This window comes from Meleagris gallopavo, chromosome 6, assembly GCF_905368555.1.
Source record: "Meleagris gallopavo chromosome 6, MGAL_WU_HG_1.1, whole genome shotgun sequence".
In the NCBI taxonomy this organism is placed as follows: Eukaryota; Metazoa; Chordata; class Aves; order Galliformes; family Phasianidae; genus Meleagris; species Meleagris gallopavo.
The window spans coordinates 20,368,010-20,395,581 of record NC_139409.1 but is presented as its reverse complement, the minus strand read 5'-3'; the positions used below and the strand labels follow the sequence as shown (position 1 = coordinate 20,395,581).

Below are 27,572 nucleotides of genomic sequence, written 5' to 3'. Positions count from 1 at the left end.
GCTGCTCTTTATGCTGAGGACTTACACACCACCTTCTTCAGTCCTGAATGAGATGCGAGGGTGGGAGATCAGAGAGCCAAACTACACTTAACAAATACATTAAAAGCACATCTGTAGTCTTGTAAAAGCAAACATCAGAATAGAATGAAATGGCTGGGGAATGAGCGTGTGATCCAGCGTGCTGCATGCTTGTATCTGTGTGAACTCATGTCCCTGATGATTTGCCTCTCCCACTTTGCACCTGTTTGGCCTGCCTGTATGGCATACATGGCGAGCTGCAGCCCTGCTTGTTTCCCTGTGCTGCTTGGGGACAAGTGCTGCAAGAATGGCCCATCTCCCTCCTGCAAATTCACCCATGTTCTATAACATAGCTCATACCACACCTCTTCCATGTTACCATTTCCTTTTGCAGTGAAGAAGCTATTGGTGCCTGTATTATCAAGGGCTGCTGCCTACACGACATTAAATAGGGGCTAGACATTTACTGCATAGTGAAAACAAGTTCTAGCATTTAAAATGTGTACAATAAATAGAAAACTTCATGCTGAAGGGCATAAGTGATAAGGATAGAAAGACTTTTATCCTGTGGGGGTTATTATCACTGGTAGAGATCTCTTCCCCAGGTTTCTGACACATCTGTTTTTGATGATGGTGGGAGCAGAATACAAGGCTCAGATCAAACACAGGTTTAGAACTGGTTCCAGAGCCACAATTTTTCTGTTGCTCTGCTCTCTATCCTTAAAAGATTAAAAACAAACAAACAAACAAACAAACAAAACCAAAAAACACACAAATAATGATTTACATGCAAAAATACTCAATAACTGCAATTGGCTCTTAATGATTATTACAGATTTATACAGCTATCTTTTGCATTTTTGCATCTAGTCTTTTTTTCTAACCCTTTCAGGCTCTTCTCAAACTGTGAATGAGAATTAGTGGTGACAGATTTATTGATAAGGATGGAGTTGACACTGATCAGGAGCTTCAGGAACTCTGCCCACTACTCGGCAATTACTTCTGCACATCCATCTCCAAATCAATCCAATTTACTCCCATCCACTCCCAAATCAGTCCTTCTGTCAGCTTCTCGCAGTCCCCCTCATTCAGACACCTGCTGTTCCTCCTCTTTGCTGGGAGACTGCAGGTACAGCTGAGATGCTTTCCCTGGCTCTGAGCGGTGGGAGTGACAGAAACACAAACGACTCTTCATTCCCTGACCATTCCAGTGTGAGTTTTCAAAAATGAAAGTTTGCAGAATTTTCTGTCATTCCAATAGTTCTTCATCCTAAAGCAGAATGGGACTCTTTCTTAAGATAGATGAAAATTTTTCCTGATAGAGCAAAGAGGCTACAGCCTCACTATAACTCTCAGGTCAGAGCACTTGTGAAAGTCTAGAACTATTGGGATTCTTCTACATAGCTGGTTTGCCCTGGGGTATTCAACGGTTTTAGACACCTTGTAACAGGGATTAGAAAATGGGAGGGAAACCTTGATGAATAGATAGGAATAGTTTTTGAAGTTCAGGGTCAGAGAAGAAGATCTAGATGTCTTGCTATCCCCAACCCTCAGGTTGTTTCTATCAGGTGCTGTGATATTGTTTCCTATTTGCTTTACCATAAACCAACAGACACTTCTATTTGGAAAGGAGCTCTTCCAGTCTTGGGATACTGCAGCCCAAAGACAAGTAGACCTTGGGTGAGAACTGTATATGATGACAAGCAGAATGCTCCTGGGGTGACACCTTCCTCAGGGTGTCAACGCTTCTGGGTATTTCCCACATTTCCATAAAAGCTGACAGAAAATCATTTTCAGTATCCCTTAGGTTGCCCAGACTAGAAGCATCCCATTAACGTACAAATCAGATAACCAGATAATGGTAACAAAGGTTCCTCGTACCTCCTGGGTGGTCAGAAGCAGATTAACAGTGTTGTTCAGGATGTGTATCCATTGCTTGGAGAATTGCATTGAATTAAGAGGTGCCTCATGGACACAGAATTTTCTCTGTGAAGAAACTAAGAAATCAGGCTCTATTACAATTCTTCAATTTCTATGCAAAATTTTTGGTGATTTTTCAGTGAGAATTTCCCCTTGAGAATTTTACAGCTTTTATAACAAAATTTTCCACCTAGTGTTCTAACAATTGCAGAGTAAATTGCTTAAAGACATTAGAGAAGCTTTAATAACAAAGAAAATTTAAGCATCGTGTCTAGACTAGTAGGCAAATGTGAATAAATCTCACTGAAGTCAGGGGCATAAGCACAGCTCAGCATCAAGTATGGCTTTAACTGCAATCTCAGACCACAAGAACAATTAAGCTAATTAATACAAACCTTGATGAGCTCTTCTGCTGGTTTTTCCAGTCAGCCTAGATGAACGTTTACTTTGGCACTGCTTGATCTCCAAATGCTTAAGCTTGCATTTAAGCCAACTTTTATATTAAATACATTTATGTATGTACACATGCATATGCATGTACACACATTTATATAGGCTGAGTTTGCTGATTTCAAGGGCTGAAGCACCAATCCAGCTCTCACAAGGTAATTAACACTCATGTGGGAACCTGGCTGCCACACTGTGCTTCTCTCATTGTTTTTGGACAGAGGATTAGGAGGCATTACAGTCAAGGTAAAGCTAGTGGCACAGAGAAAGGCAGAGAGCTTTCTCAATCTCACCCTCACCAACATCTAAAAATAGCATTACTGAAATGTCATTATGGTGTCACAGTTTTAGTCGGTCTCACAGCATGGCACAAAGCTAAAAAGTGGAGGCAGGGGCTGAGTTCATAAAATGGGCTGAAGACAGAGAAGCCCAGACACGGAGCATCTCTCACCTCCAGAGGCAGGGGATGCCGGCTGGGAGGACCTGCCCCGATTGTGTGTAAGGACAATATATGGGTAAATCTACTGTGTTGCTTTCTTTTCAAGGAGATTTTCCTGTTGAAGAGTTTGTGATGTGCTCTTGGTGCATACATGGTGCTGCCAGACCCATAGTCTCTGGCACAAAAGTAGGACAATGACGGGCTTGTACCCAGGAAGAGAAGCTCAGGAGGCAACACTTCTGGGAACGTGCTTGAGAAAACCATGTGCAGGCTGGGAAGAAGACAGTCCTGAAGCAATAACAGTATGGCTTTTACAGACTCCTTACAATTGCTCAATCACCAAAAGCCTTCAAAAACAGTGCTTAAAAAAAGAGCTCATTGGAATAATTTCTCCCAGCTTTGATGCTTGACGTCTCTTGCAGCAGGACCAGGCAAGTCTTTTAAAGTGGGATTTCTCATCCCACAGCAGTATTTTGAGCACCATCTCTCCTTTCTAATCTAAAACTGGCATAGCCATTCCTCAATTGGCTTAATTTAACAGTCTGCACTTCCCATTATTTGAACCCAACAATTACAAAAATAAGCTGTAAATATGTATCTCCTCTGTAGCTCCCTGTTGTCATCACACTTTCCTCTCCAGTGTCTGTAAGCTTCCAAGGCAGAAGAGCAATTTAATGGTCAGACTAACTGGCACTGCTTATTCCTAGAAGAAATGCACATCAACACAAAATACTTCAGTTAAGTGATAAGAGACCAGGTGCCACACTTTGCAAACAGATCGCCTGTGGGCACTAGAGGATTACTGCTAAAAAGAACAAGATGCTCCGTTTTCACTGTCAAACAGAAGACAGTACCAGGTGTCAGTTTATCAGCTGGAATTACACAAGTAAGGAAAAAATGCTCCTCTAGTCTTGGCTGCTGCCTACTCTCCTACCCAAAGGTTCAGTTCCAACAGGTGTGGACCAGGCAATGAGCATAGCAGACACCTGTAAGGGTGGTGCGGGACCCACCAGATCATCACTGGTTCTAACAGGGGAATTAGGAAAGAATAATAGTGATGCCCTTACTTTCCTCAGCTTCTGAAACAATTAGGAGTTACAATTGTTTTATTTGTAATCTTAATCCGCTTTGGCATTAATGAGCTGAGAGAAAACAAGCACATATACACTTTAACACTACAGCAGTGCTGACACATTTTCACTTGCATGTTCTAAACAGAGATGTTATTAGCAGAGAAGCACTGCAGGTACGGTGCGGGCAAGGGCTCTCAAGCAGACTGAATCTCTGCACTTGGACTGACAGGTCAAGCAACGACTGATGGTCCTGTGCCAGCTGCCTGCTGCTGTTATTGAAGTTATAACTGTGTTTATATTTAAGCCATAAACTGTGCTTTATACACAGTCATAAAAATACAGTGTGTATTTATCTCCTAAATTACTTCCAAAAATGCCTTTCAGCTCTGGCTCCAGTAGCTAAGCAGTTCACCACCAGGTGGCAGATAGGTAGTCTGACTGCAAGGATCTCAAATGCTTAAGAGACATAAACGACAGCACGGATTCATGAAACAATCTGGTATCCATGCATTTCAGAAAACCAAAGTGACAGCTTCTTGTTTTATGCTGCTGAGTGCCTATGGATGGATGCCACCATGCCACACAGCCCAGCTTATGCTCCACTGACAGTTCACAAGGTACAGTGTTGTCACAAGTCTTAATCCTCAGGTGAATTCTCATTGGTTAAGAAAAAAATGTCTTTTTTGGGTAACTGGAGACCTTCCTAGAGAAAGAATAAACACTAATTGAACACTTGCTCATTTACACCTGTAATGTTCTACAGGCTAAAACCTGCATGGGATGCGTTGTTTCTTACCACTCCAATCATTTTGGTTTGGAATATCAGTGTACAATTGGTCTTCCAAAGCACTCATGGGTAGAATGAAAGGCAGAAAATGAAACCACCATCCAGGTATTCCAGGAGTGCTCAATTCACTGAAGTTACGGTACTGCAGAAGAGCAAAGCACTGGGAGCAATTTCCACATGGGGGGGTGTTTCTCAGCACCACACTTCTGTACACTTGTAATAATGGGTTAGATTGCAAAATGCTTTGAGGCAGGAATCATTGCTTTTTCTCCATCTGTACGGAGTTTAGCATGTTTGTACGCTGGCATTCAAATAATAAAAGGTCTTTATGACATGAAGTCAAGGTGCCTTACAGTGTAATGAGCTTTGAGAAGCGTGCCAGCAGGAACCAAGTAGGTGCAGGGAAAACCATTAAGTCAGTGGGCTCTTAGTGTGTTAATTAAATCCCAACTGTTATAACTTTTCATAGGTCCTATGACATAAATGTCCTTTGGATAATACAATCTAAGATTTAGAAATTATTGCTGCTTCAAAAACCCTCAAGGCTGTCACAGTAATTGAAGACCTGTTCCTAATAGTTTTTGGAGTCCAATATGTTTACATTATTTTTGTAAGCTTTGTCATTACAATTCTTTGCATTTGCCCCTGTTAATACTTGCCATGAATATATATATGAAGACAACTTAACTGCTGTTTTAGATTAGCTTCTGCTTGGACCGAGATCACCTGGAACTGCTGATGCTGAGATATATCAAATTGTACTTTGTTCCGTATGTTTTAGAACCTATATTGATACTTTCTTCACTGGGCAACTGTGAAATGCAAACAAAAAATTCTTTGTGTATTTCCAAAGCATGTCTCAATATGTGTTTGAAAATCAAAGCAAGGAACTTGTCACTGACTTCAAGATTAGACAAAGTGTGTACAAAGGATGCACTGATCTCACCCCATAACCTGATAGGTGTCACTCTTCTGATTTAACACGTGGCTCAGATGTGTGGCCACATCGAGGCTCACATTTCCCATTTCTGTTCTGCAGAATCAAATTCAAACTGTTACACAGCCAGTGATAATACAGCAATAAAAAAATGTTATTTTTAAGACTTACCAGGTATCCACATTGAGTTTGTTCGAACACATTTGCTGTAACAGGGCCACAAATGATCAAACCATCAAAATACATTTTTGAACATAAAACTGACACGATTAAGGAAAGAAACCACTGCAATTTAATAGCAACAATTTCACTTTACAACATAATAAAGATGGAAACTTTGCAAAGGAATCTGTAAAAAGAGAATGTAATTAAAAATTTCAGATTTAAGAGAACAGAAAGTTGAAAATTAAATAGCACAGTAACTGGAGTAGGTTGGAATTGTAACCAAATGTCCATTTGATACAGCATTCTGATTAGTAAGTGACACTGTATTACCAGCACTGACCGAAATCTGATAAATACCATCCCTTTGAAGCAGGCAGGATTTGGCTGTGACCTTGCACAGATGGACAGAAGTTACCCATAGCACAGAGCCAGTTCACATGTGGTCAGCAGCAAAGCTCCTGAACAGAGCAGGAAGACCTGGAACGCACATAACCACCAGAAAGTAACTTACTGCTACTACGGAGATTTCAATATTTAACGCACGCCACGAATACAAATATTTTAGATTTCCTCCAGACATATACCACTGTCAAACATGAACCAAAACAAAGCAGAGGCGATGTAGTTTTGTGGATGGAGAGGAGTGCTGGACTGGGACCTATGAAGTTTGGATTCAGCTCCTGGGTTGAGCCCAGACTCCTGGATTAATACATTCAGTAAGATGGAAATTACAACACTGGCTTTGACATCAACAGAAAAAAAAAAGAAAAAAAAAAGAGTGAAGACTTATTATTAAAATTAAATAGGAACTATACAACACTTTCTCTAATCACCTTAGAGATTACATAATAATTAACTTTATTAAGTGTGGCTGCTGGTAATGTTGATAAAAATAATGGAATGAAACATGACTGAATGTAAATGAAGGACTCCACATGAATAGAAGTCACACATACTTTCTCTTCTTTGAACCCGATGCATGCCAAAGTCAGCATGCCCAGTGAATGCAGGTACCCACAGAGATCTCAGAATAAAAACCGGCCCCACGAGAAGCAGATCCTACACAGAAGTCTGGTGATACCGGGATTTCATTTCCAAAGTCTGCCCCGATACTTAAGCAATACTGAAGTATTTATGAGGACGGAGGGTCTTTTCTGAAAAGAGGTCTACGTTTCAGAATTGGCTGATGCTCATTAGAACTGCTTAAGGAAGTTTAAGTGTCAGCAAGTCACAAAAACATAAGAGAAACCAAAGCCTTTTGCTCATTAAATAATACAAAATAATGCAATGAACATAAACAGAGGAAAAAACCCACAAAGATTTTTTTTTGCAGTTTATTTTCAATTATAATTTTTGGATAACCAAGCAGCTCTGTATGGAGAAAGCACAGAAGAGTAATTCTGGCACTTTAGGATAGTACATTTTTTTTTTTTTTCCAAAAAGTTTTCTAGACATTCAGTCCACTTGCTCGGCCTATAGTCCATTTAATGAGCATGATTAGCTCATACGATTCCAGAGGAAGCTAACAATATATACAGTCAATGAAACTATCTTCTTGGCTACTCTGGGCCCTTTAAAATGTCTTCTAAGTCTACCCTGGCTAAACAGAATCCACAATATACATGATAGCTACAGAATACACTGTACTGAAATGAGAAAAGCTCAGCACAAAAGGGACTCTTGGCATGCAGCTTAAAATAAAAGGTAGAAGTTCAGAAGTTTATAAAATCCCAAACGGGGTCAATTAAAAGGAGTTAGCAAAAGAAGGGACTGTTCATTGTTACTGTAAAAAAGGCACTTTGAGTAAATGGGACCAGAATTGGAGGAATCTTAGTCGACACAAAGTTCAGTTTGGTTTCATAAAAAGGCTTCAATGCTAAGGGATGCTACTCAAGTTTCCTGCAGTTTTACATTAAAATAAATTGCTGAGTAGTTTATAATAAAGGACATAAAATGTTTACAACCAACTTGTAAAATTAAGAAAAGCATAGTATAAGCAAAATATTACTAAAAGCAGCAATGCATAGCCTTTCATTGAGATAATGCACAATTTTGGACACCATGTGTCAAACTCTTGTTTTTAAGATACTTTCAGTAGCATTATCAACATAAAATTAGCCTACAAAACAAAAGCTTTACCAGCTCCTATTCTTAAGGAGATTGAGGTCATAAACCAACCAAAACGATTTGTCAGTATTTTCAACATCCTGGATGACCAATATCAAGTATATGAAATAACAATCACACTCTTTGTTCAGCTATCTCACCAGAGGCAGCTGCTAAATCAGAGGAATGATTTTAATTCTTTTTCTAACATTTACACAGTAATGCGTTTAAGTTCTTTCAAATGTTGCTCACCAGTTTATTTTTCTCTTTTCTCTCCACAACAACAACAAAAAAAGAAAAAAAAAAAAAAGGGAAAAAAAAAATCAAGCACTTCCACAGAAAGAATATTTGGCAATTTTATACTCCACTGAATGGTGGATTTTCACAATAGCTTACTTCAGGTTGAAAGTCATTAGTGGTCTTTCCTCTCGTTTCTGCCAAGGACTTTTCTTATCTTCACCTTGGTCATCTTCCTCATCCTCTTCATCCTCCTCCTCATCTTGACCTGATGTTCCATGCTCAGGACTAGTTAATGGCTCTGGTTTGGTATCCACAGTTCTCGTTTCCTCCTGCAGGCTGGGCAGCTGCACACCACTTCTCTTACTCGTGCCTTCCAGTAGGCATCGCAGAGCATTGTCCTCAGGGCTACAGACGGCCGTTCCGCACTCGCTGCCACTTTGGTCCATATCATCCAAATACACAAGTTGCGTGTAAGCTGTGCTATCCGAAACCTTCCGCTCTCTCTGCTGGTGCTCTTGCACTGGTGGGTGACTCTGTGGCGCAGACAGATGATCTCCTCTTCCCTTTCGTGCAGATTTTGGTTCGTTCATGTCAACGCCAGAGTCCAAACTGGCATCGTTACTCCCATTCCTCCCAGCTCTTTGGAGATCGATGTACGAATGTCTAACATGAGCATTCGAGCGTCCATCTAGAGAAACGAACCATGCTCGAGGATGAGGCAATGGCTTTCCCCCTCCTAATTCCATCAACGCCTTTTCTGTAAGAAGCTGCACTTCGCTGTTCATTTGAGCCAGGGACGCGTCATTAAGTGAGGCGGGGATGGAAATAGATTCAGACATGGAAGCGTTTTGTTGACTCCACTCAGCTGCACCTGCATCTTGCAAATGTTGTTGAGATATTGCTTGTGATGTCAACTGTTGGGGCTGCAACTGTTGCGGGGGGTGTGGAAAAAGCCGTGCATGAGGATTGGGAAGCTCAGCCTGAAGTCTTTCTAGATCAATGGGCTGGTCAGCTGGGACAACCAGCGGCTGGCTAACGAAAGAGTGCTCTGGTAATTTCATGTAATGACCAGGGATCACCAGTGCAGGCAAAACTTTTCTGTAAACACTGTCATTAACTTGGTCAACAGAATTGCAGCAGATTAACTGACCTGGTCGAGGGAAAGATGTAGGTCTTTCAAGGTGATCGACCGAACGAGACATCATACATTCAGTAGGTCTGCAGTCCAGCAGCTCTTTTTCAGGAGCTGAAGGTGTGGGGTATATTTGTTCCTGAATATTGTATTTACTTCCAGTAGCAATATGGTTCATAGACACTTGAATTTCTCTCTCTTGCTTTTCAAATAAAGGCTGAGATAGCATAGCATTGTAACTTCTCCTATATTCATCTTTGACAGGGGACTCATAGCCTTCAGCTGTTTCTGTAGATTTTCTTGTCTTTAAAGGAAAACTATCTGCTGATTTGTGGTAGTCTTTTCTCAGAGACCCGCTGGGAGTCAGGTCATCCAAGGAAATTCTGCTCTTGTCTTTCTCCTTTTCAGACAGCAGTTCCTCTCGGGAGCTGAACTCCTGGGAAGTACTGAAGGAGTGTTTGAGCATAGGTGTATGCATATCTGCTTCTCCACTAGGTGATACCATCTCCATGTGGACAGCACTGATTAATTCCTTTGCACCTGAGTTTTCAGTGTGTCCATTGCTAGCAACAGAGAGCCCGCCAGGAAATTCTGACTCACGGCGTGAAAATATTAAATTTATATGGGACATAGAGGTTGCTTGATCCTTCTTAGAAGTGTCCAGTGCTGTGGGAAGTTGCAGTTTCTTATGATGCTGACGAGGTCTTAAACATTTTCTTCTATAAAAGCCAGTAACAAAAGAGTTACAGTTAGGACTATTGTATGCAGAAACAAGTACAGCAGGTGTGTGTTAAGGGGAGGCTTTAGGCAGTGATTAGCGATGGGGGGAATTGAGCTTTTATTACTTAACCTACCAATTAAAACCTTATCTTAGCAGCAAGGATAAAATTACAGAGCAACTTATGTCAGTTGCAAGCATCTCAAGCACCAATTACAAATTGGAGCAAATGCCTGCAGGAGGCATATACAAAATCAGTCATTAACGTAGACTTGCTGATAAGAGTTTAACATTCTTTTTAATACAGGACTGATTTTAAAAGATCAGTTGACAAGTGCAGAACAGGTATAATTACAGAGATCTTGGACCAATACCTGTTTTCTGATAGGAAGTTTTAGAAAACACAGGTATAGATGTGCACATTCAGCTTTCAGATTCCTTTAGCTACCATGCTACCAGAGACAGGGACTGTATGTACAGCAAGTAGCCAGTAACACATGAAATCTGATTTCAATATTTCTTTCCTTTTCAGAAATGCTTTCTTTCTTTTTTTTATTCTAAGTACAAAAGTTTAAGCTTTTAATTTAATGAGTACAAAAAGAGCTTAATTTCCAACATGACCTCAGTAACCAGGACGTGAATCTTACCTGCAATAATACAAAAGGAGACACAGCAAGACCAGAAGTATGAGAGCCATCCCTCCTAAAATTGCCAAAAGAAACATTGTGTGATAGCTGGTAATGTCGTGCGTTATAACGGGACCTGGAAGGCCAGAAAAGAGAATTTAGATGTGCAACAGCCTGCAAACAAAAAGTGAAACATTATAAACAGAGAGGAACATCTTTCCTGGTTATCAGGATGTTAAGCGAGCAACACCACCGCTCATAGCCCTGGTGCCTATTGAGCAGACCACCTCTGAAGAAGGGAGCAAGTTGTGGAGAAAGCGTGTGCTGGTTTTCATGACTGCAAGTCCAAATAGATCATTCTGTCGAAAAGCAGTTAGTTTAAATGAGAGCATGCATCAGTGAATGCTGCCTTCCAGGTCCTGATGCTGACACAGTGCACTAAAGCTCTCTTGCTGGAGAGAAGTCGTCACAGCATCTTCCAGCACTGTAATGCACGTAGCAGCACTGTAGCTAACAACTTCTCTTCAACAACATTTGTGTTGCTTTGCACTAATGAGTATGTACATGGCAGTACACGATTCACTGGAAGATGTGTTTGTGCTCTTTAGTCTAGATCAAGCCAGCCAAGTGGATCTTCAATAGCTTCAAAAAGCAAGCCACTTGCAAACCAGTGTTGTAACTCCAGGTTTCAATAATGCTTAGCAAATGTTCTAGCATACAAAGAAATGCACACGCGTGGACAGCATCTCTTCACAATTATGCATGTGTAACTCTGCTGGTTTGTAAAATCCTCCTCATGATTTTGAAATAAAGGCCCAAATTTCCATCTGTGGGTAAGGAGGTACAGCACGAGCTGACAGAGTAACATGCATGTACTGTGAAAGACAGCAAAACTGAAAAACATTAAGGTTCTAGATCATGAGGTTTCTAAAACCTCATTTGTGGATCTTGAGTGGTCTGTAGAGCCACTGCTAGGAACACAAAGCTCATTTTTGTCCATTTTTTCAGATAAGAAATCCAAACAGATTCAACAAGGAGATGAAATAAGTGAAAATACATTAGCCTAATTAAAAGAGCATCGACTAGATTACAGTCGGGAAATCTAAATATTTGTACATGCTATCCCACTACTACCCTTACATAATTGATTGATAGTGTGGCTTCAGGAGATTAAGTAAAAGGGAGAAGAGAAAAACCATTTGAATTTTTCATGAAAAGGTTGCTTTCATTGGAACAAACTGTTAGGAACTCTGATCTAACCGTCAGAAGAAAATGTAGAATACAAGCAAAAATTCTGCCATACAAGATAAACTGCAAGGACAAATGTAGGCCTTCTCCTGTCATGAGTTACAGGCTGCCTTCTAACTAAAGAATTAGGGGGCAAATTTCATGACCAGTAACTTCCTTACAGGCTGTGGCATTTGCTCAGAGCAGCTACCTTTTCTTTATGTACAGTTATTTTGTAAAATTCCAGTAAATTCAATGTGATAGTGCAGTGCAGATCAGGATAAGCTATCTAAACTCTGATCTACAGTATATCAGCTGAATATTCCATCAGTTTCATTTAATATAATCTTAAATAACACAGTCAGTAAGAGTCACAAATCCTCTACATAGCATGAATCAACTACACGGAATATACAAGCAGACTTTAAAAACAGAGTTTGTTTTGTTGGTTACATATAGTTTATTTAGTTTTGCACAGCCAAGACAAGAACGTTTTCATTTCTACTGTTTGGCTTTCATCCAGAAAACCTAACGCAGAAAATCTCTAAGAAGAGTATTTTGTTGGATTGATTTATACAGAACTTATCTCTGACTTGTCATGGCTGAAGGCAAGAAACTTAAGGCTGCCACGGACAGGAAGAGGGAAGAGCAAACTGCAACATTAATCATCTCCATGGGCACAGAAGTACATGTAAAACATAGTTCAAAAGTTCTAATGTTATGCAAAGAGGCCTGCAGATGGCAACCAGTAAGCCCATCTACCAGTGTCACTCTGCTAATACACTTTTATTCACGGTGTAAATTAACTAGTCACCAAGATGATGCAAAACCTAAGTCATGGCAACATCGGCATCTCCACTATATTAAAAAAAAAAAAAAATTACAATCAATGCATCAGTAAACTCCTGACCCAGGATGATGTTGCTTTTGGGTGAACCCATTAATTTGGGAATTTCTGTACAGAAACTTCATAACAATTATTTTTCTGTCTGCTGGATGCACCAATGCACTGATGTGGCACCTTCCCTCGTTTTCTAGCAATGGCTCTATCAGGCAGTGGTGACAAACACATCAAAGCAGGAACACTTTAAAAAGCTTTCCATTGAAATGATTCAGAGATCAGCATACTCAAAACAATGCTGGAGCACAATGTTTGCCCCCCACATTCCCCAAAAGATTTTAGCCCTTTACTTTCAGATTTCTGTTTTCTAATAATCCATTATTGATCAAGCTGTGGCATCTCAGATGAGGTCATTCTGAAAAATATAAATGTTACATATAAATAAATAATTACTCAACGTTGGACATACCAGTGAAATTCAATTCCATCTTACCTGGGATAGTAGGTGACATGGCTGCAACCCAGTAGCCCAGCTGAGGGGCAATGTAAGTCCAAGTCAACTGATTTCCTTCCTGTTGCACAAGTCCCAAACTACTCTTCAGCCATGTTCCTGTAAATACAAAGGTTGTAGAAAGGCATTGCACATGTATCCATACCTTCCTCTGCAAACAAGTGGAAAAGCAAATAGTAACCTATGGATGTGCTTTAGGAATTGCACGCATTGCTGTCCAGTTGGAGATCACAGCTTTCTGTCACTGGCACTTGAAGACTCCCTGTGGCCTTTTCAGAAGGTCTGTACACAAAAAAGCACTTGAAATTAAATAAAATCCAAAGTTTCCAAAAGGAGTTATGGAATAGTATTATTATTAATATTATTATTCTTTGAAGAATTATATTCCTGGAGCTGATTATATGTAAACAGCACATTTAAAAACTATGCCAAGAGACAGCACAACTCTTAGACCATGCATGAGTTCTGCACACCACCTTTCTATCTTGTGCACTGGCAAGAGATGGAAAGACAAAAGAAAATTCCTCCCCAAAATGCCAGTTTTCTTGTATTGAAAACAGATTTATGCATGGCACTTGCAGTGTATGTAGAACTAGTTTCATCACTTTGATTCAGAGACGTTAGTCATTCCAAGTGTGTATACACTGGAGAATTCTGTTTGCTTGGTAACGATGATGAGTTTTCTAAAATATGTTTCTCAAAGGAAATACAATAGATTTTTTAGATGATTAATAAGCAGACAGCTTTAAAACAGTGTGTTCAAGTTAACAAAACTCTTAAATGATCCAGACTGAAGACCTGTACTAGTTAAGATAAATTATGTTCCAATAATTGAGCTACAAAAAACTTTATGACAAAGTCAGCCGTTAATCTTTTTTTTTGATTAAGACTTCTGATTCTGGGGCAACAAGAGAAAGAATCACTTTGGGCACTGGCACAGGCTGCCCAGGGCAGTGGGCACTGCCCCAAGCGCCAGAGTTGAAGGAGTGTTTGGACAGTGCTCTCAGTCATTAGAATGGAGTTTTGGGTGGTTCTGTGTGGAGCCAGGGGTTGGACTCAATCCTTGTGGGTCCTTTCTGACTTTGGACACTCTATGATATTAAGCATCCATTATGGCTGTGCACTGCTGAGAGTTAAAGAATCAGACTGCAGATAACAGACAAGCTACCCACATGGGTATGTGTGACAAGTTACCCCAGCTGCAAGAAAACAGGACTGCGTGTAGGAAAGATCTGAGGCATTTCCCAAAGCTGCAGTCCTGGCCTGGCATCACCAGTGAGCACTGCACTCATGCTATTAATGCAAGTGAGATAAGGAGGTTCTTTGTATGCTGGTGGCCACTACCACTACAGCTAATCTGCATGCAGGAAACCAATGCCTCAGCACTTCTCAGCTCTGTACTGCTGTCTGAAAGGAAGATGGTGCCTTTACCTTACTCAGCTTCAAATGCTCGCTGTAAAGACGAGCTGCATCTTGTACTCACAATCACCTTTCTTTTAAATAGACTCCTGTCTGGAGCTCCTGAGTTTTTTTAATCAAGTGTCACTCAGGGCTGAGCACAAGCATTAGGTGTGTGTCATCTCTACATCTAGCAGTGAATGCAAACACATGGAGGAATTATATATTTTTTTAATACCACTGAGATTTTGATTTTTTCCTCCATGTTTCTTGGATTACCGTCTGTGCAAATCCTCTATATGTGAGAATGACTTTTCTGATTATTTCTTCTTCACTATTGATTTGTCCTATATAAGTATACCTTTAAAGACAGCCATATTTGGCTAATAATAAATCCATCTGAATATGGTGAAAGGCTGTTAGAAAAATATGCATTTAAGAGGATTTCTAGATCTATTTGACTATCACTGCTGCATATTGATTCTGTATTTGAAACCAAGCTGAATCTGTGGCCAGCAGGACAAAGAAATTACTGACCATCTTCTGTTTTTCAAATATCATTTTTCAGTCTGTACACAGTAGTAATGACTTGTTACTTCATCCAGAAAGTCATGCAAGACATGTCATGCTGATTCACAGAGAAACCAAAATCTGTATGCAGTTTTGCTTATATGGCATCCATAAACATTGTATGAGAACACCCTGACACAGCTGTTATTACACCAAAAACAGAACTGAACTATCCACAGTTGTTTGTGGGGTTTTATGGAAAAACTAGGAACATGAGATTCACGTTCTTCCCCTGCATGGCCACTTTCCCTGCAGATCTTCTACCAATGCAGTTTTACAGAATGTGTCATACCAACAGCCCTGAACCACAGCTGAAAAATAGCCCATAGGGTCATTTCTGTCTCGTGCTTAAATGCCATTTGGGAAGAAAATGCCTCTAAACTTCAACTTTGCTTACCCCCCCCCCCCCCTAAATTCTGTGGACCAAATAATCCTGACTGAAATAGTGAGAAAACTGCTACTCCAGACACAGAATAGGCACCAACTATTCAAATGCACAGCTACGAGGAAGAAACATTAAGAAATTCAAAAGTGCTGACTGAAAAGAAGAATGGAAGGACCCAGCTGATGCTCATCGTGCTACCTCCACTTCTTTTACAGTCTCCAAGCCCTTCCGATTCACAGACAAACAAAACACATGATATGTAGCACTGCAAAGTTCACTATCTTTGTAGTCCATTTTTACAGTTACCTCTTTCAGCAGAAGCTATTACCGATTTCTTCACTAGGGGGAACTGGTGTCCAGCTTGCCCTACTCACATCACACAACGTTCCAACGAACAGAATCCCTGTAATGCTTCTTTAAAAGTCTTTTGCTCAGTAATTCCCTGCCTGCATAACGCAGCGATCAAGAAGCTATCACACAGGCTGCGCTCTTATCGCAGGGAGCAGAGCTCAGCTGCCATCCTGCCAAGCGGCAGCAGCTCGGATTGCTCATATTTTAGAAACAAAAGGAATCCCAGTATTTGCAGTGGAAACAAACAACAAAGTCAACTGCACAAGGTCAGCTGGGTCTCATGTTTGTCTCCTGCTCACTTAGATCACTTGTTTTTGTTAACCGCTGGATACACTCAAGGAAGTCTAATGGTTGTTATAGCACTTGTGAGAAAACTAGTTGCTTTCTTCTGCTACACATAACTAAGTTTTAAAATCCTAAGAGATACATCCAATACTGGACACACTCAGACAAGTGGCTCGAGGTTTCTGTTGATCATACCCTACAGGTTAGTATGTGAGGACAGCCAGAAGAGATTTATTTTTTAAATGGCACTGACACAAGTTCCTTCACCAGGGCAATTCCAAGGGTGGACTCCTGGGGGACATGGGTAAACAATTTCATCATCTGCCTTTCTTAATACATTCCTTGTACAATGGTTTTCTGATTAGCTCGCCTCATGCTTCTGCCATCTCTCAGCTACAGTTCACTAATAAAATAGCATCCTCTCACATGGTAGGATGAGGAAAATGAGGAACTCCATCCTTCACAACGGCAGCAGCAGCAGAAGTTTGAATGGAAGCAGCTGAAACACTGCATTGTTTCTGTATGTGCTGTGCTGTATCGTTTCTTATATGATCAAATAGCTGGAAGCCAACCCAGTATTATTGGAGGGAAATAACTTTCAGTATTCTGCAGGTCCCTCAGGGAATTTCCAGGTCTCTCTCACATTTCATCCTTCACAAGTTTCTAATATTCTGGTCACTTTTCAGCTATCAGTAAACACCAAGCAGTGTTCTTGTAACTCTGCACGTGCAATACCTCATCATAATGGCTAACCTGGTACCTTCTACCAAGGCAAACGCAATCACTCTGTACTAGCTATGCTTGTAGCATTTCAAGCTGCTTTGAGGAAGCAACCGTTCACTGCTTTGCAGTGACAAGAATCAGTTCTTTACTGTATCCTGGATTCCTTCTTGCAGTAGGAAACACAATGTTCTCCTTCTCCAAAAGCACAGCTAACTGTCCTCTGTGTCCTGATGTACTTTCTGGTATGCAAGAGCGAAAACCGAGAGGCAGAGAATGAAGAACTTCCATTTTTGTCCTCTCCTACCCACTGGCTTGCAAAGAGAGCTGTATTCATCTCTTCAGTACAGGTAGGACTACAGTTGCCAAAGAGCTAAGCAGAAACATTTAGGAGGGAAGAGAGGTCTTATCTCCCTGCATGGCTAAGTATTAGGATATTTTAATTCATTATTCTCCAAACATTCTATACCATCTACTTTCTTTTTTCTCATAAGTCAGAACAATAGATTAGCTCCACTGCTTGCTCAATTAAATACAATTTGTAGCAGTTGTTAAGTAGTAAGCAGCATGTGATTATAAACAAAAAACAGTACAATGACTGAATGTAATGGAACTGATCATCTTTGTTCAAGATTGATTCTGTAGTTCCAAAGAAAACATACCAATGTATCTTTGGAGCAGAAAGAGCAACTTTAGTATGATTTGTCAGTGCTGCATGCCTTGGGTGAATTTGCCATCAATTCTTAAAGAGTGTCTGGTGCTTCATGGAAAATTTCTATATATAGACACATTCCTCCTTATAGATCATTTTTACATTTCTCTTCCACTTTTTCCTTTATTACTGCTCAGTGTAGCCAACATGCTGATCCAGGACTCAAGTCAGGGGAACTGTCTACTGGCTCAAACTAATGGTAGGGGGAGAACAGAGAAATTAGGCTTTTTGATTTTAACTCTTTCCTCACACACACACATGCACACACACACTATATATATATATATATGCATACACACTATATATATATATATGTATACACACACACACACATATAAATTACATTTAGTGTTACTGACACTTTGGAATTAATGTTATCATTTAACAAATTTGTTCTTAAAAACCTTTTAAAACAGCTGCCAGCACTCCTTCCTACATTTAACTTAAGAAGAAGGCAAGAAAACTATTACCATAGCATAATTCCTTTATCACAGAACGGTCCGGGTTGAAAAGGACCACAATGATCACCTAGTTTCAACGCCCCAGCTATGTGCAGGGTCGTCAACCACCAGACCAGGCTGCCCAGAGCCACATCCAGCCTGGCCTTGAATGCCTCCACTGATGGGGCATCCACAACCTCCTTGGGCAACCTGTTCCAGTGCGTCACCACTCTCTGAGTGAAAAACTTCCTCCTAATATCTAACCTAAACTTCCCGTCTCAGTTTAAAACCATTCCCCCTTGTCCTATCACTATTCACCCTCATAAACAATTGTTCCTCCTCCTGTTTATATGCTCTCTTACAAGTATTGGAAGGCCACAGTGAAGTCTCTCCGGAGCCTTTTCTTCTCCAAGTATCATTAACCATCATCAGCACTACCAAGAATATAAAAAATGAAAGGACTTTAAGGGAAATACAAATTAAAAAAAAAAAAAAAAGAAATCAAATAAAGCTGATATTCTTCTGGCTGAAAAAATACCCAAATATCAGAGACAGATTGAAGATTTCAGCAGAGCAGGAGAAATAGGTTCTGCTAGAGAGAAATATTACTTTGCAGCAACTTTGATTCTTCTGTTTGGCTCAGATCACTTTCCAATGGGAGCAAGAGATTCCTATCCAGAGTAACTTCAACATCAAAAGGTTTTATATTAGATCTACATTTTAACAAACATTCTACACTAAAAAATGTCTTTTCGTAATTTAATTTAGCTTACTTTCAAATAAGATTGAAAAACAGCACAGCCTGCCCCAGACAGGCAGCTATTGCAGAAAATCCTTCACAGAAAAGCTCTTCTGGACTATTTCTTTACTCCATCAGGTCACTGCACGTACGGCCAGTCTGCCCAGAAAAGAGATGTCCTATTGTCTTAAAGACTCTATTCAATGTGACAGCTTGCTGGCTACTGACAGCACGAATGGGTCTGCTTTTGTAGACTAGATGCACGATGCCTCCAAACAAGACACTACTTTCATAGATTTAAAGGTCGACCCTATTATTTTACATTAATCTGTAGTGAAATCCATGGAAACTCTGGCTTCCATGTGTGTGACTGCGCACGCAGATAATCACACACTGCTCCATCTTAAGTAAATGGCAAACTTCCTAATGGCTTACATGAGGCAGGACTGTGCTTACTGCAGGCAGAACTGCCACACAAGGCCATCTGCTCTAGAGAGACACATGTGACTCCCATTAAAGTCAAGAATAAAGGAGACAAATGCCCCTCTTAGGCCTGTGTGCTGACTTCAATGGGTGTTTGCACACTGGCATCTGAGCACAGAACTCAGGCCTCTGGGGGAATGTGTAGCATTGCTTGCTTTGTATTAAACTTACTAAGCTGACCGACTCAGAGCCTTCCAGATCATTATGCTGACTTTTCCTTACTTTGATTGTGTACTCTTCCTATCAGTGATCAAAATGATTCTGGTAAATGACAGAGTGCTGTAGTCAGCAGTTCCTCCTAAGGACAGTCATAAAGTCTGAATAACACCAGTCTTTAAATTTATGGTAGCTATGGTTTCTTTTCCATAAATTACTTTTCCATGTGAGCATTTGCTACGAGGCTCTTCCACTGACAGGATACCGTTAGCTTCTTATTTTGTTGCTTTTAAACACCAAAAGGTATCAAGCAGGGAACCAAAACCGCGCCACTTACAGCACAAATTATTTCCTTCCAAGCGGTTCGACAAATCAGAGGATTTAATTAGCCGGAGAGCAAATTAAATATAATCCCATTATATAAATTTATTTTTATTCACAAGATTATCTTCCACGGATAAAAGATTCTCAGGAAAAAAACACAGATGCTTTTAACAGTTCTATTTAATAGTATAGATGTTTTAAATATTTTCTAATGGGAAGTGGTTTTCTTTCAGCACAGATCCCCTCTGTGATGTCTGTGCTGTCTGGTAGGAACGCCCTCCTTAAGCAAAGATTCATGGTGAAAGGGAGGTGTATGTGTCAAAAGGAATGAACCAGGTTATTATCAGACTGTCTGTGGGACTGCAGAGGATATTCAGAACACACTACCAGTGTTTCTAGAAGTAATTGATTTAGACACTTCCAATGGCAATGTTATTATGGAGAGTTAATCAAGGTCAAGTTTGTGAAAACAAATTCTTGAATTATGTTCTGACATTCATAAATTGTAGCTTTTCATTCCACCAGTTGAAAGCTGCTTATCGTGTTTCTTTTTCTGGCAGAAGATCACCTCTAGTCTGCATCTGCATGGCAAGTTTAACTACAAAAGGATGGGGTTTTTTGGTTTTACTTTTGTTCTTCTAAGAAGCTAAAAATTTCATTCTTGACTACTGGCAGAGATTACTCTTCTCCTCTCTCTCCCCCCAATACACATGAGCTTAAAAATTCTTAGTATTTCACTTAATATTATAATTTTGTTTTTGGAGTTGCTAGGCAACATCAAAAATTAAATGTCCCTGCTCTAAGCTCATGCCTTTGTTATTCTTCCACTGCTACAGAATTTGTAACTCAAGCTTTCCATGGCTCAGTTCTGCTATTGATTTAGCAGCACCATATTTATTTGGTGTAAAGAAAACACACTTTTAACATATCTGGAAGATTTTTGCAAAGCCTAACAGTTGAATTTGTTAACTAATGGCTGAGCAGCTTTGTAGTTTTTGCAACCTCTACTCATTTTTCCATTAAATCACCTGTCGAGTATTTAACAAAAGAACATGCAGATTTCATTACTTAATAATTTTAATTGTGTCTGGGCAGAAGGCAGGGTACACTGCACAGAGAACTGGTTGAAGTGCTTTGGTCCCCTCAATAGTTCCTTCCAGAATGCCAGAACAGAAGTGACTTGTTAAATAAAATACTTCCATATATTATTATTACTTAATAATTGTATTCCAAAAGGGAAAGCTTGGTCATGTTTGCCAGACCACCATCCTAGGCCAATACAGTACCTGAAAGACACTGCCTTTAATTCTCACTTTCTCACATTATTAATCACTTTCAGTCAGCTACTGACAAAATTACTAAAGCAATAACTAAGGATGAGTCAATTCAAAACAGTACGTGCCTTTTCTTTCACTCAGCCACACACCACACTCACATTTTCAGGCTGGCAGTGGAAGCAGAAGCACCTTGAGATTTGATTTGCCACCCCTCGGCTGCAGAGAAGGGCTGCCCCACGTCTTCCTCAGCTTCTTCCAGTGCCGCTGAGACACTTCTCTCCTGATGTTCCCTCCTGCTCTATGCAGTCCTGCCACTATTTCAATTCCTCTCCAGCTCAAAATTGCTTACTTGTGCAACTGCTGTTCTCCACTAAATGAATTCTGATGCCTATCTTGTCCCACCTTCTACTGCATGACTTCTATAGGTGGAGCTACAGGGCCATCTATATGATACAATGTCCACTATTTAAACCTGTTCCCAGAAGCAATGCTTCAAAGTCTTATTTCCTTGACAACACAGAGGTTGATTATTTGCACATACCAAATTTTGGCGCCACCATCTGCTTCATTATCACAAAATGCCATACCATGTCTGCTTTGCCACCAGTTCCTATTTGCCACCACTCACCCAACTCAGACTGCACAAGAGGTGGGAAGAGGATCAAATAATCCATTCACACCACTTGTACATTTAAAAACACAACATTCATTTAAAAACAATGTACGCATCAACAAACACACACAACTGCCTCCTCTGATGTGCTGCACCTCTCCAAAAGGCCCAGGACAGTGAGAACATACCTCGGTGAGCAATGCTGTGAAGCACTGGCGGAAAAGCTTCTTTTCCTTTCGCTGCTGAGCTCTCTCTACCACTCTGTAATTATATCTGCACCTATGATGTAGGCACTGTATATGGTGTGAAGCTGGTTTGGTAGCTGCCATTTCTATGGCAACATGAGATACAAAGTTCTTTGAAAGCAGTTAGTTAAAAATCTGTATTCCTCAGTGGATTTAGTTTTTAAGAATAATCAAACCTTGACAGTTGAGATAGAAAGGAATTCAAAATCAAATTGTCAGGGAACTTATACACTATGCAAACAGTATAAATACCTACTTTGTGGAGGCTTAGTTTTTTCCATGCAATTTGCAAATGGATCTCTGTTATCAGTGAATATGATCTAGAACCAAACGTTCTGGATCTGGTTCTACTGCTTGTATTAAATCCTGACTTCTGGGGGCAGGGAACACATTCACTGTGTTCATACAGTAATGCATTTTTTTGGTGGGGCTCAGGACAACACAAATGACAATTACAGTAATGGAGTTATGCACATTTCTCATGTAGCAAATCCAGCAGAACCCACTCAGAGCACACGAAATCCCAGATGGCATAAGCAGCTGTATGTAGTCCAGATGCAGTCCATCCGAGCCCAGGTCATAGTCTGCTCTCATACCCAGCATCAGATAGCCCACCAAACAAGACTGCACATATTTTAAATAAATTATCCTATGTCTGTTGTGCAGTGTATGAATGTGGTGGCAATGAGAAGTTAACTCAATTTACTACAAAAAGGAATACATTTTATTTTTATGAAAATGCAAGTCAGCCTGTTCTTTGGGAGGATTCCTTTTACCACCAATGGGAAATTTAAATGACCTTGATGAGTCATCTTATTTACAAATAATAGACAGGTAGATGTACAGATGCTTACATTTTCTCCCCGACTGTAGCTGTTCCTCTTCCCTATGAGTGCTATGAACAAAAAGCAAGCCATCACTTCACCTACATGATATTCAGCAAAACTACATTCTAGTCAAAAGGTCTGACAGTGTTTATACATTCACGCAACTTCTTTTGAGCACAGAAAACATTACCTTCATTTTGCTGAGGAACAAGCAGGAAACTTTGACTCTACAAAAATCAAGGGAAATTTTACCACTGAAAGCAGTACGTCACCCACAAAACGTAACTATTAGATTTTCCAGCGTATTTAGACATCTATTACAACATTAAATGCAGTCAGAAACCACTGACAAAGCACAGCAAGAGTACATAAAGTATTGTTCTTTATAAAGCTATAGTAAGAGCTCCCCAAGATACTCTTCTCCACATTCTGTAATCACTTTACATAAAACATGGTTGAGCTTTCAGGCACTGGAGAAAACCTCCTCCTCTGTGAAGAAGCTAACAAACACAACAAGGTCATGTCGAAGACTTATACCAAGAGCTAAGGGAGGAGCAGGAACAGAGAAATAGTATTCTGAACTTCCTTACGCATTAGTACACAAAAAGGAACACATTTTAAGGAGGGAGGAGACAAAGGATGGAGGTTTAACCCCTTCTCACCACAAGTCCTTTGCATCCACTGTTGGAAACAGCGTTGAAAATATTGTCCTGTTTCTTGATAGGATTAAGAAACAACCAAATGCATCGGTATTGTCACTGAATAACTAATGAACCCTATTTCTGTCTTACATACTCCGCAATATTTGGTAGTACTTTAAAATCCTTCCTACAGCTCCAGACATGCATCTAGTAGTCTACAGGCAACACAATGCCTCCATACCACGTAGCATGAAACTGAGAACTTAAAACAAAGTCTTATAGTGTCGCTCACTGTTTCACATGAAAAAGCAGCACCTTAGCATAAAACAAAGACCATTCAAATGGTGACAGAGGAGAACACAGCTGAACAATTGCTATGTTACCCAGCCCAGCTGGTAGGAGTTGGAAAACATGCAGGAGGTACCAACTTTCATTCCTACTCAGATCTGTGGCATTCATTCCAGTATTCACAAATGGACAAGACTAGAAAGAAGTTCTGGACAACAATCTTGTGTCCAGGATCAAGAAGATGAATTACATTGCCGTAAATCCTACTGATGTCAAGGCAAATGTACAGGGACAAAGTCACAATTCCAGCTATCTGTTTATGGATAAAGAAAAAAATAAAAGGTTTTCATTCCCTTCAGATTTTGAGAGACGTAAGACAGCATTAAGAAAATGAAAAACAAAAGCCTCACTGAACAATTCTGATGATAAAAATGAGAATCTGCATCTCTTCTGTTCAAAACTTTGTGTGAATGATGAAGTAAAAGCACTTTTTCAGAGCTGCACGGAATACGAGAGAGAGGGGCGTATCGCAGTGCAGAAAGATGAAGCTGTGTTTTAGTGTATGTCTTCACAACATCAGTGCACCTACGCCCAGCATTACCAACACTAGCACTTGCAGCAGAGAAAAGTGGCAGAGTACTTCCAATACAAGAACAAGGTTGTTAGGGTCAATGACACTTATTTATCCTAAAACTTCTCCATAGCATAGTTAATTGCTGTTTATGACATTAATTATTCAAAAAGGTACTATTGCTTTAATTCCCGCTATGCACACAAGGCATTGCTAGGCAATAAGTTTGTTTTGTAATGAAACATCTCATTTGGAACAGCGTAAAGTAGATGCAGCAGCTTGTCTTATTTTGATGTCAGCCTGCTTTTCCTGGCTGTTTCACCAGTGCCAGTGGAGACATCCTCAGCCTCGAGCCCTTCTCTCTATAGCTCTTTCTCAGTGAAAAACTGGGAATGACAATTCAGATTGTTTATGGCAAACATCCTAAGAAGCTATTAATTATATTTAGCTGCTATAATATGAAAATATGCATAGTTTCTGTAAAAACCATGAAAACCTCTGCGCTTCCAGTCAGACACCACTGCATTTATATCAAGTGCACCATGAGCTCAACATAATGTGATTATAAGAATTTAGACACATTTCTATTACTTCTGTCCCTTCTCCGCTCCCTTCTCCTAAAAATGAAAAAAAAAATCTGCTTTCTAGAGCAGAAATTATACTTGATACAGTAATGATGACAACCACATGGATTCTGAACAAAAACAATGGCTTGCACGAACAAACGCCCACTGTACTGCAAATACGCCAGAGAGAAGCACTGCATTATTGTCTGGCAATACATTCATGGTTTTCCATCTCTGGCATTTACTCAATTTTCAGATACAAGTGTGAAAATTTAAGCCGCTGAAAAGCTATTAAGGAAAGACCACAATGTAATTAGCTCTGAAAAAAACAGCTCCTGAAATGAAAGACAAAAATCAGAATAATGAGGTTAGAGGGCCTATCCTGACAAGGCACAGAGCTGGCAGTGCAAAAGGGTTACAGCAACTTACTTGCCTGGTAAGCATTTCTCCAGTAAGAGGCCATCCCAGTCACAATCCAGCCTCCTCCCTTCAGATTCCAAGCACAACAGGCACAGAGAATGGCAGGGTACCCCCCTGTCAGTGCTACATATGGCTAGTTTGACAGCCTTTAGGGTGCTAATGCAGCCCATACAAGATAGAGTAACTGCTCTACTTATTAAATTAGTCTGTTCTAATTTAAATTGGTTGGGATGTGGCCAAAATTCTGCTAGAACTGGCATGCTGCAATCAGGGCTTAAATAAGTCTTTGTTCATCGTCTTTGGTTGCATGGAAAGATGCTTACTTCAGCTGAAGTGTGAGCTGGAGCCTAAGGATAATGTCTTCAGTACCTTCCTCTCCATGAGGTTGTGAAGTTATGTGGCCTGACAAAATACTTGTTTTGTTCAGTAGTCCTCATGCCTTCTCCTCCCTACAACACAAGTGATCCGTTAGTTTATCACGAACTTGTGTCCAGACCAGGAGCCTCAAGCTGCAGCAGTAATTAATTAACCCATATTGATCTATACTACATAATATACACTGTAGGGTAACTAGCTCTTTATATGTAACAGTAAAATACATCCTCCATAGTAAGAGGACATGGAAATTTGGCTGTAAATGAGAAAGCTCCATAATCAAAATCAGAGTGTTTTGACCAGCGGTGAGTAACTTGCAGTGAGGCAAGCTTCAGATGTAACACAGTTGGCAGGAAGGATTAGGGATGGACTGTTTCTTATGGAGAAAGTAAATGTGAGCTAGCCTTACCGGCCTTGCCTTTAACAAGGGAAAACAAAATACTTTCTAGAATCACAAATCAAAATCAGTGTCAAGCAGAAGGTAAGTGAAATGCACTGCTAGGGCACCACAAGAAAACCAACATTTCCGCTGTTAAGGGAAACTCTGAATCCATTTATCACACACTTTTTCTACTACTCAATTTTGCACTGTATTCAAAACTACTCTTTATTAAATCCTACTGCTTTACTCTCTAATACAACCAATTCCCAACAAGCGATTTATCAGGCATGCTATTTGAAAAAAAGTCACCTACTTCAGCAAACAGAGGCAGGAAGGAAGCAAAAGTGTTATTTCCCCTTTCACCTCTCTCTTCCCCCCTCCCCTCCCCTTCCTCCAGCACAATGGTTTCAGGCTGGTTGTTCCACTTCTGGACGTGATCACAAACTGGCTAAAAACCTGTGCCTTGCAGGGACAAAGCCCCATTGATTATCTGCACAACCCCACATATCTGTTCCCTTTTTCTTCCTCTCTGCCTCACATCCTCTGCTTTTCTCACCTTCCATTCTTCTTTCTTGACTTCTTTTTTGTAGCAATCATCTGCTATATACTTCAGAGGACACAGTGAAATAACTGTGGAAGTGGAATTACCAGGACAAGATTTAAATGCTTGGACCTTTACACTTTGAAAGTATAAAGAAGGCCAGCATAGGACACTAGCTAGCAATGGAAAAACAAATCCTTATTTAAAAAAAAAAAAAAAGAGAGAGAGAGAGAGAGAAAGACTAAAACACAGATTTCAGGAGAAATCCTGCCCACAATAGCAAGTTATCCTGCAGTTTAAAAACTGGACAGCATTTTACAGATTATACCAACTAGGTATTTGGTCATATCAAAGTATTTTAACTCACCCACACGTACTTTCTTGATGGTATTAGTCAACCTCAAAGGGATTTAGAAAAGAAGTCGTTATTATATTTCCTATGTCAGACAGGAAACTGAGTGACAAAGACAAGAGATGGTCCAAAGGTCAAATAGCTGACTGGTGGCAAAGATAAGACTAGTTTTCCATTTCTCCAGACTTCCAGTTCAATACTGCAGTTGATACAGCTCTCTGTTTCTCAGACTCTGCCTGAAGTCAAGTTCTCTCAGGATAGTTTTATGTAAAACATTTAATAATTTCAAAATGCTACATTTATGAATTTTTTTGTCAAGAAGTGGCACAGAATGCTACTCAAGTATATTTGCACAAATACTACATATTGCTTGAACAAAACAACTCCATCTTCTCTTCTTTTAGACAGAAAGCATACTTTTTGTACACTCCAATGAAGACTTTAATATGTAACATAACATAAGACAATAAATGTTACTAAGACATTAGTTTCAGATAAATGAAGCCCTCTAGGGAATCATAATTAAACGTGACCTACCAAATTTTTGGTCAAACCTCCAGGCTGGAACGTGTGCATTGTGCTTCAAGTTGCTGTTTGTTGGCAGAGGCACTGTTACGTAGATGGGGCCATTCACTGGGACTGGAGTACCATCACTGTTGAGAAGATGGACACTGACTGCAGCGACAGGGGTGAGATCATATCTAGTGCTGTTTCCTATACCAAG

General features: G+C 40.1%; 1 protein-coding gene across 5 annotated transcripts in view; it reads right to left on the bottom strand.

Annotated features, from left to right (window-relative positions):
- Positions 1 to 5,890: 5,890 nt before the first annotated feature.
- FAM171A1 (family with sequence similarity 171 member A1) overlaps positions 5,891 to 27,572 on the bottom strand; it is a 92,246-nt gene continuing 70,564 nt past the window's right edge. For all 5 annotated transcript variants that reach the window (XM_085227353.1, XM_085227355.1, XM_085227352.1 and 2 more), the window contains 4 exons: positions 27,386 to 27,562; positions 13,170 to 13,286; positions 10,630 to 10,744; positions 5,891 to 9,983 (listed from right to left, as the gene is read on the bottom strand). In XM_085227353.1, coding sequence (XP_085083479.1) covers positions 8,285 to 9,983; positions 10,630 to 10,744; positions 13,170 to 13,286; positions 27,386 to 27,562 — 2,108 coding nt within the window. In that variant the 3' untranslated portion in view covers positions 5,891 to 8,284. The remainder of the gene's footprint in view (positions 9,984 to 10,629; positions 10,745 to 13,169; positions 13,287 to 27,385; positions 27,563 to 27,572) is intronic.